Here is a 22556-nt window from a genome sequence, read left to right as displayed (position 1 = left end):
TTGAATGTTTAAAACATTATATTTTTAATGTTTTTAACATTTTTCATTAAACTAAGACTTTTTTTTAGAAAAAAAAAAATTCACATTCTTTTTAAATACGTAAATAATTCTTAAATATTTAAATCAAAGTATTTTTATAAGTTTTTATAAGTTTCATTATTGTTTTTTTTTTGTTTAATCTTTTTCTTTTGAATTTAGTCATAGTCATTTTGTGTTTAATAATGTATGGACTTGCTATTGCTGGAGTTGTGGGGATGTATATAAACTTCACTGTGGTATGAGCCACATATGTGGTATTATTAAGTTGTTATAATGTTTATTCTTTTTATTATTCTTGTTTATGTTGTTTTTATTATCATCTTTGTCATAAAATAAATAAAGCGGTTTTCATTTTTTTCAAAGAAAATAGTATTTTATAACAACACAATCTGAATTGCATGTGGCAATTTCTAAAAATAAAAGTGATGAAACTTTTTTAAAACAAGTAGAGTTCAAAGACAGTTTGCTTAAAATGTGTATGGTTGCTGTATATCGTAGCTTAGTTATGACCAATAGAGATTTTACACAAGCGAAAGAGGAAGTTTTGTTGTGCCTATAAGATAGCAATAAAAGTAATCATTATTAAAAAATTGCTAAAATTAGGGCAAAATTATAATATATTGTACAAATATATTATAATTTTAATCATATGTATGGTATGACATATTATGATGGACAAACAGTATTCCAATAATAACTGACAAATACGGATATTTGCATTAAATGTCTCAAATTATTTTGAATTTCTCAGTGTTCATTTCATTTGTTTTAACTTGTTTGTTAAAGTTTCTTTTGACTCTTGAGTTTGTTTTTGAAATTACTTTCTAGAACTTGTAGAATGTTTTGGAAGTGTTTGTCACTGCATCTTGTGTCTACAAAATCAGTTCTTAATTTAATTATTTGCTCTGCAGCATCATTAATGAAATCAATTGTGTGTACCTTGTCCATTCAAACATATATGCATTGATGATCTTTCATTCAGTAACTCACAGGTGAAGAAAGTTGCTACTGATCTAGGGTGGGAAAGTTTTGAACCTGTAGTCAATTTCAACAATATTGTACAGCTGTGTGGACAGATTTATTGATGATGGAACTGAAAACTATGGCTTTACCATTCCTTAACCAAAATAATTTTCTGTTGACTGCAGTAGGTTGGAAGGCTTCACTTTTAGCAGGACTTTACATCACCATGAGGTTGATGTTTTTCTAAAAGTACAAGGTTGCTAAACAAGTGGGGCTGTTTTGACTGTCAGGTACCAGAAATACTGGCTAAAGGCCCAAGTTGATAATTGTGAAATATTGTTATCGACCCATTCATACTGCATTAGCTGCTTGAACAGTTAGAGATTGTTCCGTGGAGCAACAAATTATTACATTTATTGTTGGAATACTGTAGTGTACAGCATTTTTGAGGTTTCCACTGGTCTTTATTGTTCTGTGCTATTTCTGGTTTACTAAGTACATCTGGCAGAAATAAAACAATGGTTTCAATTAGTTTCTTCCAAGGTGATAGTCTAGATAATGCAGAGGTTGGGGCAGAGGTTTGGTTAGCAATTCTCCATATTCACTGTTTTCAGAATTAAAGTTCTTTGCAACATGATCAACCCATGCCTAAATGTTAATAACATGTTAGTTAATATATATATATATAAAATGTTAACAGCATGTTAGTATTCCTGCTACATCATAACAGTTATATTGCGGAAATTTTTGTGCCAGTAGTTTGTTGAACAAGCTAAAGCTGGGTGCTCTGTCAATTTTTTTTGATTGCAAGAAAAAACAATTCTTTTTGTTCTTGATAAAAATCCTCAACATTTGGTGGCCGTAAAAGTTTAAAGCAATCATACATTACTGTCTTCTAGCCTATGCTTAATGGTTTGTGTGACTTAGTAATCCTTGAAAGGATTGCTAAGTCACACCAAAAAAAATTAAGCTTTTAAACTATTGTGGGCTGTGATGAGTCCCCCCCCCCCCCAAAAAAAAAAAAGGAGATTTTTTTACATTTTTGGATCTAGGAGCTCCAAAAATGTACAAAAAGCTTGGACTACCTTTGGGGAAAAACTTCTAGGCTTGAGAAAAAATCAATTTTTCAACCTGGTGTTTTTATGTACAATGGTGGCAAGGACTCCAGGGCTCCAGGCTTAACAATAATGTCATTAAATCTTGTGATAATTTGCGATATAGCAAATTAAAAGTCACCTAACATTTTTAGAGCTCCTGGACATTAGAGACCAGGAAAAAACAGAGATTTGAATCCAGAGTTCTTTTTGGATTCCACATGCCTTTAAATGTATAGAGTTGTATATATTTTACATAGTTTGTATAGAGTTTAGTATATATTTTATATAGTTTGTGATAAGTTTAAAATCAATAAGTTTAATAATCTTTTTAAAACATATATGCTGAGGCACTATTGGAATGTTTTTTTTTTTGACCTGCAGGTAATAGTTTGGTAATCATAAAGTATGTGGTACCAAGAGCTCACCAGTATTCGATTCATAATATCTTAAAAAACTAATAATTTACAGCAATTTTGTTTATAGTTCTTAACACGCAACAACACATTTTTTATGTAACAAGAGTATTAAAGTTCTGCAGACAAAACACTTATTTTTTAATACATTTTTGTATATTGGGAATTCTTTAAACATATTGTGAGGACTCTAAATAGTACTCGAAGTATAAGATATTTAAAAATAAGAAATGTAACAAATATATGTATATGTACCTGCATATTTAAATCAGCATTTAATGAAAGTCCTTTAATATCCTCGATGATACTTGCCCACTCCCAAACCCAAAATCAATGTATGTAATGAAGCCCCTGCAGCTCCCTATTTCAGTATGGCGTCATTGATAACGTTTTATGCTAAACTTAGTATGCAAAAATAATTGTGTATGTACAGGGTGTGTATGTATGGTTTGAATAACTTTTTTATTTAATGGTTAATTATTATTATTTTTTTTTTGTTATGCAATATGTTGGTTGGAAATATTTTTGGCTTAAGTGTGAAAAATTATATCCGCAAGTGGTGGCCATTTTTGGCTTTGCACATTGTGCTCTTTCCAGTACATTTTGCATAACTTTTTGTAAAATTTCCAGTGATATGACTTGAATTTTATTGCGAATGTTTTGTTTCAGCTGTGGTATGATCGCTGGCTTATTTATGTATACCCTTTCTTTAAGATAACCCCAAAGAAAATAATATGGCACTGTTAAATCCAGTGAATGTGGAGGATAGTTGAAATCACTTCTAAGCGAAATAATGCTTCCGCCAGAGAGGTCGCATAACAGAGCCTTTGCGTCCCTTGCAGTGTTGGCTGTGCCTCCATCTTATTGGAACCACAACTGTTGATGGTTTTCTATGGCTGGCTCTAAAAAATTGTTCAGCATCTTAAATATTTAGCTATGTTAACCATAACTGAGGTGCCATGTGCATTTTCAAAAACAAAAGGGCCAATGATTTATTTAGACAATACTCCACACCAAACAGTGGGTGTGATTGTTGCTGATAAACTGTTCTTGGATTCTCTGTAGCCCATATCCTGCAATTTTGCTTGTTTACAAAACCATTCAATTGGAAATGGGCTTCATTGCTCATTGTCAAATTGTCAATGAAATTGCAATTTTTTTCTGCTTTTTGTTGTAATGAAATGGCATAATCAAGCTGTTGTTGGTCCTCCAAATGGACCTTCACAATAGCCCTAGTTGTGCCAAATGTCTAATCGTTGATGGGCTGTACAGAAACATCAACAAGTAGACGTTCTGGACTGTCCAGAAGCATCAACTAGTAGACGTTCTGGACTGTTCAGAAACATCAACTAGTAGACATTCTGGACTTTCCAGAAACATCAACTAGTAGAAGTTCTGGACTGTCCAGAAGCATCAACTAGTAGAGGTTCTGGACTGTCCAGAAACATCAACTAGTAGACTTTCTGGACTGTCCAGAAACATCAACTAGTAGACGTTCTGGACTGTCCAGAAACATCAACTAGTAGACGTTCTGGACTGTCCAGAAACATCAACTAGTAGACGTTCTGGACTGTCCAGAAACATCAACTAGTAGACGTTCTGGACTGTCCAGAAACATCAACTAGTAGACGTTCTGGACTGTCCAGAAACATCAACTAGTAGACGTTCTGGACTGTCCAGAAACATCAACTAGTAGACGTTCTGGACTGTCCAGAAACATCAACTAGTAGACGTTCTGGACTGTCCAGAAACATCAACTAGTAGACGTTCTGGACTGTCCAGAAACATCAACTAGTAAACGTTCTGGACTGTCCGGAAACATCAACTAGTAGACATTCTGGACTGTCCAGAAACATCAACTAGTAGACGTTCTGGACTGTCCAGAAACATACAAAAGTAGACGTTCTGGACTGTCCAGAAACATACAAAAGTAGACGTTCTGGACTGTCCAGAAACATACAAAAGTAGACATTCTGTCTATCCACAATATGTCGGATATTTGCTTCTGTGTGGACCGTATGTGGTCTTTCGGTACATGGAAGGTGTCTCACTGTGCCATATTGTCAAAGATTTGCAACTAGGCAGTTCATTGTTAGTGTAAAGGTTTAGTATGCATATTAAAAAAACAATGATCAACACAATAGACAATGGTCAAAACAATTGACCATTTATTTTCAAAATAAAATTCAACAGTTTTTGATCGCTGTTCTGTTGTGTAGTGTTCCATTTCAAATTCCCCGAGTTTTCTTCACAAAATTCTGAAATTTTGTATGTTTCTGGACGTTCTGGACTGTCCAGAAACATACAAAAGTAGACATTCTGTCTATCCACAATATGTCGGATATTTGCTTCTGTGTGGACCGTATGTGGTCTTTCGGTACATGGAAGGTGTCTCACTGTGCCATATTGTCAAAGATTTGCAACTAGGCAGTTCATTGTTAGTGTAAAGGTTTAGTATGCATATTAAAAAAACAATGATCAACACAATAGACAATGGTCAAAACAATTGACCATTTATTTTCAAAATAAAATTCAACAGTTTTTGATCGCTGTTCTGTTGTGTAGTGTTCCATTTCAAATTCCCCGAGTTTTCTTCACAAAATTCTGAAATAAAAAAAATAAATAAAAAAGAATTTAAAAAGTTATTAAACATTCAAACCATAACGATAGTTTTGTGCCACTCTGTATAAATATATCAGCCCAAGGAAATAGAAAGAAAACCTAACTGCTGACCTTAAAGTGTTGACCTGATAGCAAATGAAAGTAGTTTAAATTTCATAAATTCAGCTATTATGGACCTACGTCCAAGTGCTAATAATTAATTTAAAAGCGTAAATAATTAATATAAATAATAATTTTAAATATTTATAAATTAATTTAATAATTCAATTTAAAAGCTAATAGTTAATTTACTAAAGCTAATAGTTTTTCCTAAATCACTACATTGGTGTAGCGCTTAAGTTGATTTATTACTATATTTATGAGTTGTGACTGCTAGTTTGGCGTTTGATGAGTGATCAAATCTTTTGAACAGATAATTTCTTTTTATGTTTTAGTTTCTTAGTAGACATCAGAAAATATCAGTTTCAAATTTTTAAATAATTAAGTTTCAAAGTAATTAAGCTTGGTTAGATAACTTTGAAACTTTGATCTTTTCTAAATTCAATGAAGTGAAACACTTTTAAATTAAAACAAAGACATATTATATTTTTATGCTTTTATTTTTTCTGGGTTATCTTTTATTTATTTTGTTTATTTACCTTGTATTAAAAACAAAAGTTTTTCTTTTGTAGCAGAATATTTTGATTATTTCAATAAAAAAAGTTAGTTTTATAAAAATTCAAACTTTATTTTTTTTATTTTATCTGAATTTTTTATATTTATAAATAATTTATAATATTTATTATGTATTTATAATTTATTATATATTTATAATAAGCATATTTTATGTATTTATAATTTAAACTTTTGTAACAGCAGTATACGGTTTTTACATTGTTAACTACTTTATTAAAATACCATTAAAATAAATGTTAATTCGGTCATTAGTTCATACCGCTTAAAAATATCTGTTGAGTTATTAAAATGAAAAGTCACAAACATGAATATGCTTTATGTTTAATGCTTTATCCTAAGGTCTGATTTATATGTATGTGTATGTATGTATGTATATATATATATATATATATATATATATATATATATATATATATATATATATATATATATATATATATATATATATATATATATATATATATATATATATATATATATATATATATATATATATATATATGAATATGTGTATGAAGCTGTGGACCACTGGACAGTAAACTTGTAGCAATAATGAGTTATGCTATGAAGGATCAATTTTAATAATTTTTTTCTTAAATAATTAACAAAATAATTTGTTATATTTTTAGAGCAATGCTTGTAATCTAAATAAAGGATTAATCTCCATCAGTTTGTTTCTTTGTATTGTTGTATCTATTGTCAGTGTACTTCCTCCTATTCAAGCAGGTTAGATTTCACTCACATCAGTATTTTTTTTTTATAGCCATGTATAGTTATAATTTTATTTTTGTAGTTGTTGTTTAAAACTACTATTTAAATATTAGAGCAAGTCAAAAGTTAATTTGAACTGACATTGGCTTTAATCAACCTCGAAGCAAAATTTCAAAATTAATCTTATTTTATGTCAGTTTATTATAAAGATCACAACTAGGGGTTAAGAGTAGACATTTTCGAAAAAAATATTTTAATTGGCACCTTAATATATGAGTTTGTGTGTGCGTGTATATATATATATATATATATATATATATATATATATATATATATATATATATATATACATATATATATATATATATATATACATATATATATATATATATATGTATATATATGTATATATATACATATATATATATATATATATATATATATATATATATATATATATATATATATATATATATATATATATATATATATATATATATATATATATATATACATAAATCTAAGCCTTCTCAGGAGAGGTGTGATTGTGGTTGCAGGCCTTACATGACCACGCATATAATTTTTTATTTCTTACAACTTGACCACAGATTTTTGTATATTTTGATAATTTGCACATTTAAAAATGCGCTGAAAAAACCAATCTAATTTAAAGAAAAAATTAAGAATAAATAGACCATTAACTGAAAATACAATTAATGAATGATAAGATATAATAAGGAAAAACCAGAGAAAATAAAAGCATAAAAATAATATATTTTTTAATTTAGATGCATCTCAATAGTTCAAACTCAAATAATAGTTCTCAATTAATAGTTCAAACTCAATTAATAGTTCAAACAAATAATTAATTTGAAAGCATCTCAATTTATAGTTTAAAGTTAGTAATTTTTCCTAAATTGCTGTTAATGTAGCACTTAGGTTGATTTATTATTATATATTTGAGGCGCAACTGCTAGTTCAGTTTTGGATGATTTCCATTACATTTTGCAGTAAATGTCCAACAAAAATTGCAGATTTTAAGTCCAGAATTTAAATTCATGACCACACCAAGCCTTAGGTTGTTACAGAAGAGAGATCAGATTAAAAATCAGCTGCTTGTTTTAAGCAATTAAAAAGTGAGGATTTTTTGTCAATGCAAGAGTATAAAGTTAAGTGGTCAACAAACAAAGAGTATAAAGTTAAGTGGTCAACATTTAAAGTGAGCCACTTTAGATGTTAAATTTTCATGAAGATTGATATTGTAGATAAGAAACAATACAGGAGCAAAGATTTAAGGGTACCACAAAATACCTTGCGGCACCCTTAAAGTTACTTGAAATAAAGAAGAGTGTAGGCCTTAAAGATTAACTTTATAACTGCAGTTAGAAAGAAATAATTTAAAAATCTCAAAACCTGTATATAAAGAAACTAATAGCTGAGTCAGGACTAATCGTAGGATAGTTGTAGAGGTCAAAGTGTTTTCTAGAGTTTTGAAAAATTGGAACCATTTATTTAGCACTTTTAAAAAATTAAATATTTATTATATAATTGATAAGATTAAATGTTAGACTTACTTTAGTTAATGACATTGTTGAAGACGAACCAAAAGTCTCTAGAGCCAAACATCTGATGTAAGATCAAAGATTTAGTAAACAGAGAATAACAGAGTTTAACATCAAACAGGACCTTTTTACATTAGATTCTTGGAATAATAAAAGGACATCTATTCTTAAAAGAGATGTTCTTGTAAAAAAGATGAAATAAATGATTAATAAAGTAACTGCTCAAGATAGTAAAAAATATGGAGTAGAATAAGGTTTAACTTAAAATTGAAGAGTAGGAATAAAAGCTTACAAACTTTTAGTCCAGAAAGAAAAAAAGCTTCTGAGATGCACTTTATGCATACATATTATGGACATAGACATATATTTGCAATTTATTTAGATGTTGGCATACAATATCCTTTCATATTTGTATAAACTTTAGTATTTATATGGTGTAGTATTTGCTGAAAAAGTGATGATGATGATGATTATGATGATCAAGTTGATCAAAATGATGTTTATATATGCATATATATACAAAATATAACATGAATTTTGAATTATGTTATGTATATCGGCCCTGGCTATAATTTATCAAACCCGGCCCCAGCCCTGCTCAAATATCAACCCCGGTCCTTTACTAGTTACAGTTTGGCTTGCCTTTAAAAGTTTTAAAGCAGTCACATTTTTACTTGTTGTCAAGGTAAACATCAATGAATGTATAGCAAAGTGTACAAAGAGTAATTTGGGAGTAATTATTACATAAAAAAGTGTAATAGTACTATGTTGAATAAAATTATGTTAAAAATGTTTAAAGTTTCAGGACAGTTATGTTACTTATTGGATATATATATATATATATATATACATAGATAGTTAGATAGATATCAAGCCTTCTCAGGAGATGTGTGTGGTTACACACCTTATATGACCATGCCTACAATTTTTCTTTTAACAAATAGGCCATGGTTTTTATATATATTGATAATTTACATGTTTTAAAAATGCACTGAAAAACTTAAACTAATAAAGAGAAAATTAAAAAGAAACAAACCATAAACTAAAAAGAGAATTAAACTTAGCAAATGATAAAATAAATTAAGGATAAATCAAAATAAATAAAAGAATAAAACAAATATATTTTTTAATTTAGAAGTGTCTCAATTAACACCTCACCTAAAGACAAAGCTGAAATGTTTGCTAAGAAATTTTCATCAATATCATCTTTTGATTCCACTAGTTGCGTTCTACCTGATATAGCTGTCAAACAAGTTTATCCATTGCTTGACATTTGTATCACTCTAGCTTCTGTATCTAAAGTGATTTCCTGCTAAGACTCTTCTACAGCTTGTTGCCCGGACAACATACCTGTAATAGTCTTAAAGAAGTGTTCTCCAGAGCTGTCTATACTTTCAAAACTATTCAACAAGTGCTTATCAGAGTCTTGTTTTTCAGCCGACTAGAAAACGGCATCTGTTATCTCTATTTTCAAAAATTCTGGAGAGCAATCTGATTCGTCTAACTACCGTCCTATTAGTCTTCTTCCTATCATAAGCAAGGCTTTTGAATCTTTAGTTAACAAACACTTAATCTCTTATCTTGAATCTAATAACTTACTTTCTGATCATCAATATGGATTTCGATCTTTTTGTTCAACAGCTGATTTGCTAACAGTAATAACCGATAAGTTTTATCGTGCATTAGATAGAGGTTGAGAGGTTAAGGCTATCGCTCTTGACATTTCTAAAGCTTTTGATAAAGTTTGGCATGCTGGTCTCCATAAGCTTTCTTCTTACGGTGTATCTGGTAACATCTTTAAGATTTTTGAATCCTTCCTTTCCAATTGTAGTATAAAAGTTGTTCTCGATGGACAGCACTCTTATTCTTATTCTGTAACTTCAGGGGTACCTCAAGGTTCTATCCTTGGCCCTATACTCTTTTGAATTTACATTAACGATCTTCCAGATATTCTTACATCTAAGGTGGCATTGTTCTCTGATGATACTACCATTTATTCTTTTTATGATAAGAAGCCAACACTCTCTGATTGCTTGGAGGGAACATTTGAAAAGGATCTCACTTCTGCTACAGCATGGGACTCACAGTGGCTGGTGAACTTTAATTCAGAAAAACTCAAATCTTTTCAGCTAATCATTATATCATTAAATTTAAACAAAGTAGATTATGAAATTGTTCCAATTTAAAAATTGAGATAAAGAAGTACTTATTTTTATATTAAAAGAGTGACATCATGAATCTAATAATGATAATAATAATAACTTCATAAATATATTTTAATAGAGAATATTCTCCTATTACAAAAATATTTTGAGAGCAAAGAGGAAAACAAAAAACAACAATAGTATAAAAAAAATACAACAAAAAATTATTGTTTGCTTACATAATTCTAATCCAGAAAAACATATTACATTAAAAAAAATAATAAACTTTTTCTACTTGTTTTTTTTATTTTATTCGATTGTATGATATATTGCTGTTTTTTTTCTTGTTTCTTTTTTTATTTTATTTTTGTCTTATGATTTTGTGTATGAATTGAGTTATTCATTTTTACTAATATTTATTTAAAAATTTTTAGCTAATCAAAAATCTGGTATCCTACAAGCAAGTGTAATATCCGTGTATGTTATATATCTAAATTTTTCAGCACTGGGTGCTGAGCCCGTAGGTATGTAAGAAGTGGTTTGGTGTTCATCAAGCTTTTAAGTAACATTTTATTTTGCACTTTTCTTTAAGGTAGCCTTTATTATTATTTATTATGTGTATGTTGTCTATAAATTAAAAAGTCATCAAAACTGTTTGAATTAAAAAGTTTTTGATATTATTGTTGTTGCAGTTATTGTTTACAAATTCATAACAGTATTTTTGTTGTTGTAACTTACTGCTTAGGAGTAACTTATTAATGACATTGTAGCCCCTCTTTTGCTTTGTATGTAGCAGCAGAAAAGTGGTTGTTTCCAAAATATTTAACAACATGAACTATTCTTGATGTTTGGAATTGCCAAATCTTAGGCCAATATATTAAGAATATGAGGTGAACATCCATAGGTAATATTAACATTAACATCATCTCGAGTTTCCAATTGTTGTCTTATTTTTGACACACTTGCTGCATTATCAGTTACTACTCTGCAAAATTTACGACCAAATTGTCTTGCATTTGTTTATTGAATTAACAGCAATGCAACCAAATAATTAGAAGTATGTGAATGGCCAGAGGTATCAATTGTATCTGCAAGATAGATATCTGAGTTGGTTGTTGTTACTGTAAATATTGGTTCATTATTGGCATTACTCCACCCATCAGTAATCATGGTTACAGACTGATCATGAAGCAAACCTGAGTAGCTAGTTAAGCTGCTCTTGTGAACAGTTGTTTTCTTCCAAAATCAATTCTATTAGGAAGGTTATATCCAGGGCATAAAAAATGGATCATTTTGATACACTCTGGATGGCCAACCATTCTGAAAGGCAAGTTAGTAACATAAATCACTCTTGCTATCTGCTCATCAATTGCTTTTTTTTCAGATTTTGTTGTTTTAATAAGGTATGAACCCACTGCACAGTGGGCCAGAATTGTCTATACTTAACCCATAATTGGCAAAACTATTTATGGGTTAAGTATAGACATATGATACATGTTTGGGGCATGTTGTATATTTAAATACAGGTAATTACCGTCAGGGAATTTGAAAGTGGGCATATTCGGTCTTCAAAAGTGGTCATGAACATTCAGGTGATCATTTTAGTGGTGGTCAAGGGTGGTCCTGGAATATCCCAATGGTTTTTCAATTAAATGATACAGTTGTATGTTTAAATACAGGTAATTGATATCAGGAAAATTAAATATGACCATATTTAGTCTCTAGGAGTGGTTATAATTGCATAGGAAAGTGTGGTCATGGGTTGTTAAGATTTTTTTATTTTTTTTAATTTTATGTACTTAATATCTTTGGTATTGTGAAAATAAACAAACAATGTTCAAAAAAGTTAAATTTTGTTACCACTTTTTTTATATATATATATAAGAATCTATAATACATCATACATTCTATAATCTATAATACATCATACATTCGTACATCAAGAGCCCCTTGGCCTCCTCAGGTTGATTGGAGTCTTTGACTTTTTCCTGACTCCTTCTTATTCTGTACACCTCAGTAACGTAGCTGCAAACCATTTTCATCATAAGATCATAATTTGTTTGAGGCCTGGAGAAACCTACTACCACCCCACCCACCCCCACCCCCCCCCCCATCCTACCACAAATGTGAGGGCAACAAGTCGACAAAATATTTTTTGTACTATTCTCAACTAGACTTCTATTCATTGATAAAATTTAAGTTTCATAGTATTATCTTTCAGCATTCAAAAATTATGACCGTCTAAAGTTTAAACCCTTCTCAATTTGAGGAAGTTACAAATTTATATGGTCATAACTTTTGAACGCTGACAGATAATACTATGAAACTTAAAATTTATGGATAAATATAAGTCTAGTTAAGAATAGTACTAAAAAATTTTTATCAACTTGTTGGCCCTCACATTTGGGTGAGGAAGGGATGATAAAACTTTTGGGTTTATTTGTTCCCAACATCCAAATCCCTATTTGTTCCCTCCTCTTACATAAAATGTTCCATAACTTTTCACATTAACATTAAAAGTACTATTTAAAAAAGATTTTACCAAAATTTAAATGACTAAAACTGTCTTTTATATTTCTTCTTCCGTATTATATAAACTTCTTCAGTATAATATAAACTTTTAAAAAATTAAAATGTTTTTTGCTCTATTAGTTTCACTTGTGTCTCTTTTCCCAATTCAATCTTTTCCACCTTTTTTCATCTCAATCAATTTAAACAACTTAAATTTTTCTTTTTAATCTCTGCAAATGATAATATTTTGAAAAGTTTTTTTTTTTTTATTGAATTATTTGGTTTAAAGTTATTGAAACATTAAACGCAATACCACTTGCAATACCATTTAACTGTTTTAACTGGTTAGCAAAAGTAAAAATAATATAATGCAGAAAACTTGTTGATATTTTATAAAAGTAATAAGCTACCTTTCCTCCATCCCGTCCTTCTTTGTAAGTACAAGTGTGTGGACTACATCAAATGAATTTGCAGACCACACCAAATGAATTTGCAGAGTTTCTAATTGAATTATTTAATTGGAGTTTTGAAATGAAATGAACTTTGAAATTTTTTATCTTTTTCCGGTTGTCTTATAGACACCAACTCACATACTTGCTGGCTATCAAAAATATTTTCATTTATTTGTTGTTTTAATCCAAATAATTAAATGTTGTTTAAAAAATAACTACGAAGCTAGGCTGCAATAAACTAGTGCAACTTACACTTTGCTTTATGTAAAAACAACATGCACTTTGCTTAATGTAAAAGCAATATACATTTTGCTACATTTAAAAGCACAACAAACTTTGTAGCATGTAAAAAAACAAAATAAAACAAAAATAAAGAAAATTAAAAAAATATATATATATATATAAAAAATTTTAAAAACAAGGTTATTTTTGTTATTTAAAAACAATTAAATTTAATATGCTTCTCCAATTATTGTATACTGCATTCTATGTAGTAATATTTAGAATACAGTGTGCAAAATGCATTCTGAATACAAATCAAAATGCATTCTTTGAAGCTTGAAATAAAGTTGAAATCAAAATGCATTCTTTGAAGCTACTTCAAAGATATTTACAAATAGTAATAAGAACTAATATTAAGTAAACACCTGTCAAATTCAATAATAATAAAAATAGTGGTATTAATAATAATTATGATACAAGTAGGAATAATAGTAGTAATTATATAAAATATATGCTTTCCTAATATAATACTATAATGATACAATAATAGTGATGAAGTAAATACTAATGAATACATTTCAAAATATTAAAAAAATAAATTTATTGAAAGTTAAGTTAAAAATATTAGATAAATAGAAGCTCAGATTTAGGGTTAAAATAATGTTGTAGAAAGTTATAAAATTTATAAACAATATTTTTTATTAAAGTAGTTAAAGAGAGCAGTTTTAAATTTTAAGAGTAATTTATTATATCTAATAGTATGTTATATAATACTCCATATGTTATATAATATTTAATTAAACTATAAAAAAAATGTAGGTCAAATTATAAATATAAAAATTCTGTATATGTATATGTTACAATTGATTGCTAATAAATAAATTTAAATTTTACATTTGATTCAATTTAAATTATCTTTGATTTTTGATAGAAAAAACTTTTCATGAATTTTCTTTTAGCTGTAGTGATACAATATTTAAAATTTAAATATTTTTTAGGTACCAAGTCTTGGGAGTGTCCTAACAATTTATCAAATATAAATGGTGCTGGTGTTGCGATGCTTATAGTAGGCATTGTGATTGCATTAATTACTGTCTTTTATGCTAGTTTCAAGAAATCACATGAGGATGTTGGTGTAATTGATGGTGAGTGATTCTAAACTTTTTTTTATACATTCATATTATATACTGAAACTGCTATTTTAAATGCTACATTCTATGTGCCATCTTAACCTTCCTTTATGCACCCTAACAAGTACACTCACAATTTCCATATTCTGGAAAAGATTTGGATAACTAGATATCCTTCCAAGTGTTAATCCGTTTTACAGTTCTTGAAGCTAAGTGTTTTTACACTATCTCCATCATTTAAAATTAATGAGTTTTTTTACTTATCATACTGTATTTTACTCATACCAAAAGGATTTTGAGTCAATGTTGTCTTGGCGACTTACCTTGGTGACTTTACCCTAGTTAAAGAGTCTTGTCTGTCTAGACAAAATTTTTCTTATAGGATCAATTTAACTTATAGAATTAATATATAATAATTATATAATTCTTGAGAGAATTTTAATTAGGTAGTAGTGAAGAGAAAGAGTTTATTGTATATAATAATTATTGTATATGTGATGCTTATAATAATAAATAAAATAGTAATAATACTAATGATAATGAGTATCCCCTTTGATCTTGAAAGTTAAATAAAAATTATTTTTTTTAAATGTAACTTACCATACTGTTTAATAGTAATTTATTATTATTATTACTTTTTTAATTGTTACAATCCTCACATACAAAAACATTTTGATTTTTCTGCTACATCAATGTTTTTGATGTTTCTGGTGACATTTGTTGACAATTTAAAAAAATCTGTTTATTGTTGAAGAGTGATGTTAACAGTATTACTATTAACATCACTCTTTTATTTTATTTTATTTTTATTAGATAATTTATAAATTTGGATATATTATTAGCAAATTTTGAGTTTGGTCCCTGGTAGTACCTCGCTCAATTTTTTTATCCGCGCAGCGGCTTTGTTTTTTCAAGGTCGTGTTTTGGAGTTATAGAATTGAGAGAGGATTGTAATTACAACTCAAGTAGCCTCTTTGACTGTAGTGGCCTTCATAGCATTCAGGAGTTGAATTGAAAATTGAAAAAAAAAAAAAATTGAGGATAATTTTTAATAGAAAAAAGATATTATATTATAAGATATGCAGATAATAATTTTTTAATTTTTTTAACATAAAATTTTTCCCTTGGTTTACATGGTGAAGACCATATTGTAAGTCATATCTAAAACAATTGCTCCCTAACATCCTGCTAGTGAAATATTTTGTGATCAAATAAAAAATAAGTCAACAGAGTAAAGTTTAGATTTTAAATTTATTTATACTGTTTTTATGTCTCATAAGTCTTATTTATTATGCTTTATGCTTATTTCCATCTTTAAAACAAAACATAAATTTTATTGTTTGTTTATATTTGTGAATATTGCAGCCAATAAGTAATTTTTATTGTATTATTTTTTCTGATATTTAAAATATTTAAGTATTAGTAGTTATGTCATTGTAGATCAAAGTCGCTTAATAAAAGATATTTAAAACTGTTTTATTATACTGCCTATTTTTATGGCAGACATTGCCTTTCTCTTTTCTAACATTTATTGAAACCAAAAATATTTTGATGTAAATTTTAGAAGCGCTTTTAAATTGATCTTAGCATTAGATGGTAACATGCATATATTTAACAGTTTTATGAGCATAAAATATACATTTAAAAAAAATTTCATTTTATGACACCATGCTTTCATTATGGCTTTTTTCAGATCTGCTAGTGAAGTTGATAGCAGAAGTTTAGAAACTTCTGCTATCAATTTCATCTAACAGTTTTTGATGGCATTTAAATTCGGTAAATTGCCTGGCCATGGGACAAGAACATTAATCACATTTTTTTAGGAGTTATGTTTTAACAATTTTTTGCCCGATGGCAAGTTTGCTCATAGTGCATGCGAATATCAAAGTTTCTAATTTATAACCAATTAAACGCAATGTTCTTGAGAATTATTTGCACATTTTAAGTTTAACTGCTCAACTTATGGTTTGTCTGAGAACATGACACATCACCACCTTTATACAGTTTAATATTCGTGTTCTTTGTAAAATTTGAGGCGATCTCAAATACTTTTTTTAGAAAGGTGTGGAATTGATGCAGCATGGTATGATGGAAGATTAAAGTGGCACAGTTCAATGACACCTTGCCCCTTTGAGGGCAAAGTGTCATTGAACTGTGCAGGCAATAACATTCACATTACGAGACAGTTGAGTAAGAATTTGTGAGCTTGAAATCTGTATCCCCTTAACAACCAAATGGTTTATCATGTTTTTGGTTTTTAAAGTGGTAATTCTTGCTCTTTTAAAGGGTTAACCTGGATTGATTCCATCTGTTGACATGATCTGCTGGATGATATTATAAACAGTTGTCTCAGGCATTTTAAATTTTTTTTTGTTTGTTGTTGTTGTTGTTATTCACCTCCTCAAGGCCAAGAAGAACACTACAGATGAGGAGACTACTTGATAGTGGTTATAACCCTCTCTCAACTCTATAACTCCGAAACACGAACCTTGACGAACAAGGCCGCTGCGCGGTGAAACAAGTTGAGCGGGGTACTACCAGGGACATGGTGAGGATCGAACTCTGAACCTCTCGCTTATGAAGCGACCGCTTTACCACTACACCACTACCGCATTTTTAATGCGCAGCAATTATTCATTCAGCCTTGCTATCTTTCATCAAAAGTTGTACTTGTGCATACTTAGCAAGTGATATTGTAGCCATCCTGTAAGATAATTATGGTGGAATTACACATGATTTTAATGTGTATAGAGCATAAAAGATATTTTTTTATTTGTTGATAGCAACACAATCACCCATGTAATATATGATTGTGTGTTGCAAGCATCCATGGTTTGCATTTATAAGTAATAATCAATATATATATATATATATATATATATATATATATATATATATATATATATATATATATATATATATATATATACATATATACATATATATATATACATATATATATATATATATATATATATATATATATATATATATATATATATATATATATATATATATATATATATATATATACATATATACATATATATATATATACATATATATATATATATATATATATATATATATATATATATATATATATATATATATATATATATATATATATATATAGCATCCATGGTTTGCATTTATAAGTAATAATCAATATATATATATATATATATATGTATATATATATATATATATATATGTATATATATATATATATATATATATATATATATATATATATATATATATACATATATACATATATACATATATATATATATATATATATATATATATATATATATATATATATATATACATATATACATATATACATATATATATATACATATATATATATATATATATATATATATATATATATATATATATATATATATATATATATATATATATATATATATATATATATATATATATATATATATATATATATATATATATATAGTTTGTATACATACAAATTACATATTTTTTAAAATTTTTCTGATAGATGAACAATCACATATACAAAAGGTTGCTGATGATGAAATGGAAAGTGTACAATATTCTTATTGGTTGTTTCATTTAACGTGCATGCTAGCCTCATTTTACTGTATGATGGTTCTGACGAACTGGTTTAAGTAAGTTTTTTTTGACTCCATTAAATCAAATGGAAATAAAGTTTGCATAATACACACAAAAAAACTCTATAAAAAAAGTTAAATATGAAAAGTTATATATATATATATATATATATATATATATATATATATATATATATATACACACACATATATGTATATATACATATATGTGTGTGTGTGTGTATATATATATATATATATATATATATATATATATATATATATATATATATATATATATATATATATATATATATATATATATATATATATATATATATATATATGCTGAAAATCCGATAAAGAATTCCAACATACGGTCAAATATGTAATAAAAATAAAATATGTAATGAAAAAAGTGCAGCCATTTATAAGCAAAAGCTAAAATCACGCTTCATAATTATTGAACCACCACTAGAAAATTATATAAAAATTAAAATTTTTTGTTAACTTTATTGATTTGTTTCATACGTAAACAAGTATATTTATTGTTCTAAAAACTTGTTATTCTAAAAAATCACAGTAACTGTGATTTATTAAAAATATTTTCTAAAACTTTATCAATATTTAATTACTAAAATCAATATTTAATTACTAAAAATGTAGAAGTAATTTTATTTTGGAAAAAAGAATCATTATAGCATTACCATTAGCAACCAATAGCATTACCATTAACAACCTATAGCATTATACCTCATTAAATAAATATCAGAACGAGCTAAAGAACCCGGAAGAAAATATTTAACAATAAATTAATGGTAAAAACTCGTCGTTCTTTTAAAACAAATCCAGGCTTGTCTGAGCTGAAAAGTACAATGGTTCTGATTTTTTAGTAAGGAATATGAAAAAATACTACAATTTCAAGTTTTTCTGACCAGTTAAGTACCCAAATTGTTCTGACATAATATTCCACTTCCTAAACACGAGGTCGAATACTTTACACCCAAGCTTAGACAAAATTAAATGGCTGCATTTTGATGGACAATGAGACACACATAAAATGTAAAATATAAATATAAAAGTTCCCTCGGCCAGACCTTGTTTATTTAAACCTGGCTTCCTGCTACTACCTTTAAGAAAATTTGGAGTGATATAAATTGAGAAAGGTTAATATTATATCAAAAAAGGTCAATCCACCAAATTCCCCACATTTTTAGGCCCATCGAAAGTTATTAATGTATTGACAACGGATATTGGCCTAAAATAGGCAAGATTATTCAGTACAGGTTTTGCTAAAAACGTGGTCAACCATAAGCAAAAAAATGACATGAGCATTTGTGCCAAAGTTAATGGGTACTATCACAAATAATGGACAATTATTTTTTAGAATAAAAATTTTTTGAAACTAAAAAAATTTTTATACACTAGTTTCTTAACTTTAAATAAAAATTAAGAAATTGATAAAAAAAACTTCTTAATAGTTTTTAAAAGATTTTTCTTTCTTATTTTTTTCTTTATTTTTTTCGTGCTTCAAGAAAAATAATGTTTAGTTATTTTAATCATAACCCTTAAGCTTTGGTGATTTTTCTTAGACCGGACACCGTTAATAACGGTTTTGTGTTTGCTGCTAGTTGGCCCTCTATGTGGGTGCAAGTTGTTGCTTCTTGGGTTTGCATTTTATTATATATGTGGACTATGGTTGCACCAGTTTTGTTTCCTGATCGATTTAGCAGCGGTTTTTGATAATTTAACTATATGATATGTTAACTATAGCTAATGATAAATTGGATTTGAAATAATAAAATATTTTGAAAGAAAATTATTTGCATTTTTCTTTTGATATTTAAATGATTTTTAAACATATTCAATACATGTATGGGCTATTGTAAGGCTTTATGTACGGATTTGAAAGTTTATTTGTGGCAATCACTTGGCAACTTGTTTTAATAGCTTTTTTTATAACTATTGCTGCAAATCGCAAAATTTTTTCAGGTTTTTTTTTATTTATTTGCGTTCCAATAACGATCGCTCTTATTAAAATAATTTAACGAGCTAGTAATGTAGTTATTTTTTTAAATGTATCTATGTAATTTTTTTTTTTATGTATCTAATGTAACATACATAATCGTTCATACTATCGTTTTATTTATAAAATGAAAAATTGTAAAATAATTTTTGTGTATACTTATAAATATTTTTTTACAAAGAAATTTTAATGAGTTTTTAATGTCATTTTTATTAAAATAAGTATTGTTAACACTCGCATTAACAGGTCAACTAACATAACACAATAGCATTCGCATTAACACGTGAGCCTATGAGAGTAAAAGTGGACCAAGTCCAATTTTTTTCAAATGTATGTAAAACTGCTAAAAATTTGCTATATTTTTAGAGCAAAAATGGACCTAGTCCATAACACATTTATTTCTTATTCAACAGAGGGCAGCACATTTTTACTCTAACAATAAATCACCAGGTATAGAGAGTAATAGTGGACCAAGTCCACTGATAGTGCTTTAATGTAAGGAATCAAGATTCAAGACCACATAAACTACACATTTTCTTAGAATTATTATTATTATATTAGAACAAGAACAACATTTGTACAGGTAAGATGCTTTAAATGAATATCTGATTATGGTTTTATATTAATATAGTGAAGTATACAGCACTTTCACACTTTATAAAGTGACAAAACTGAAATAGTTTGGTGAGCGATAATATAAGATTTATTCAATTGCTCTCAGCAGGAATATAAATATTGATTTGTTAGGCAGTAGATATAATGGTCTGTCACTACCAAAGTTACATCCTCTTTAGAAAGGTCTATTTTGTGGCTTTAATAACATCTAGCTAGGGGAGCACTTGCATGCATGTTGTGTACATGTACATTATTCTTTCTAATAATATTCTGAATGTATGTAATATTTAAAAAATATTTATTGTAGAATAGTGTAAACATGCATTCACGAGCCGCACACATGGTGTCACTGGCATTGATAAAGTGCAAGAAGGTTCAGAGATCTCTAGCTACAGATACAACAATTGCAGATCCTAACTTAGCAGCAGATATACAGACGGAACGTTCTACATTAGCAGCTGAATCTCCGATTGTAGCCGATAATTCACCGGTTGTAGCAGTTAAATCTCCGATTGTAACAACTGAATCTCCGATTGTAACCGATCAACGCCCTCGAAAACGAAAACGTTGTGTAACGAACTGGAAGAAAAATGTGATTAAACGCTTACGAAATACAGGTAGCGAATATGTAAAGCATGGCGGAACGTTACAAAAAGCTAAGAAATTAAACGAACATTATTTAATAAATCACAGTTGCAAAAACAAATGTGCTGAAAATTTGACTTTAGAGCAGACTAAAACTATGTTTGAAAATTTCTAGAAATTGGGAGATTTTGATGCACAAAATCTGTTTCTTGCTGGCTGCGTGAAACAATCAACAGTAGAACGTAGACGACCAAGAATAAGAAAAAACAAAATTACGAAAAATGAAAAAAAACATGCAAAGGATTTTGCACGAGTATACTCTGTGTTTGCAGATAATAAGCCCGTTACTGTTTGCAAACCATACTTCTTGGCGATATTTGACATTAGCAGCGGTCGACTAAATCGTGCGTTAGTCAACCAACGGGAGAATGGTGGTGTGTCAGGCAAAGATGGACGAGGAAAATATAATCACAAGACACAACGCATTCATGAGGAACACATCACTCGCATTAAAGATCATATTCGCATGTTTCCCACATACGAAAGTCACTATACTAGAAGTCACAGTGCATCTCGCCGCTTTCTACCTGCTCATTTGACGGTATCCACTATGTACGACATGTATAGAGAAAAATGCATACTGGATTCAGTCGAACCCCAAAAAGAGTGGAAATTTCGGGACATTTTTAATCATGAATTTAACTTGACGTTCCATCAGCCACTAAAAGATACGTGCAAGAAATGTGACATTTTTAAAACAGACATTGAAATAGAAAAAACTGAACACAAAAAAGCTCAACTAAAAGCAGCGCATGAGATTCATTTGCGCAAAGCAGAGAAGGCGCGTCAATCCTTAAAACTAGAAAAGGAAAATGAAGACAATAAACATGCATCTTTTTGTTTTGACCTGCAAAAGGTCATGTCATTGCCTTGCCTTACAACCAATGAAGTTTATTATTGCCGGCAATTATCAGTGTATAATCTAGGCATTCATGACCTTAAAAATGACAATGCAGTGATGAATGTATGGCATGAGAGAACAGCCTCACGAGGTGCAGGTGAGATCGGTTCATGCTTATTGGCATATTGTCAAAATCTGGCAAATAGGGATATTACGTCTATTACAGCATTCAGCGACTCGTGCGGCGGCCAAAATCGAAATATAAAAATTGCACTGTTATGGATGC

The 22556-nt window shown here is 28.5% G+C and overlaps 1 protein-coding gene across 1 annotated transcript in view; it reads left to right on the top strand.

Annotated features, from left to right (window-relative positions):
- The window catches only part of LOC100205352 (probable serine incorporator), a 36802-nt gene extending 16432 nt beyond the window's left edge, over positions 1–20370 (top strand). The window contains exons 7-12 of the mRNA XM_065814905.1: positions 199–275; positions 6439–6535; positions 10661–10750; positions 14410–14556; positions 18071–18200; positions 19736–20370. Of these exons, the coding sequence (XP_065670977.1) occupies positions 199–275; positions 6439–6535; positions 10661–10750; positions 14410–14556; positions 18071–18200; positions 19736–19886 (692 nt within the window). The 3' untranslated portion in view covers positions 19887–20370. The remainder of the gene's footprint in view (positions 1–198; positions 276–6438; positions 6536–10660; positions 10751–14409; positions 14557–18070; positions 18201–19735) is intronic.
- Positions 20371–22556: the final 2186 nt, after the last annotated feature.

This window comes from Hydra vulgaris, chromosome 13 (assembly GCF_038396675.1).
Source record: "Hydra vulgaris chromosome 13, alternate assembly HydraT2T_AEP".
In the NCBI taxonomy this organism is placed as follows: domain Eukaryota; kingdom Metazoa; phylum Cnidaria; class Hydrozoa; order Anthoathecata; family Hydridae; genus Hydra; species Hydra vulgaris.
The sequence above is the reverse complement of the archived record's forward strand: the minus strand, read 5'-3'. Positions and strand labels throughout refer to the sequence as shown.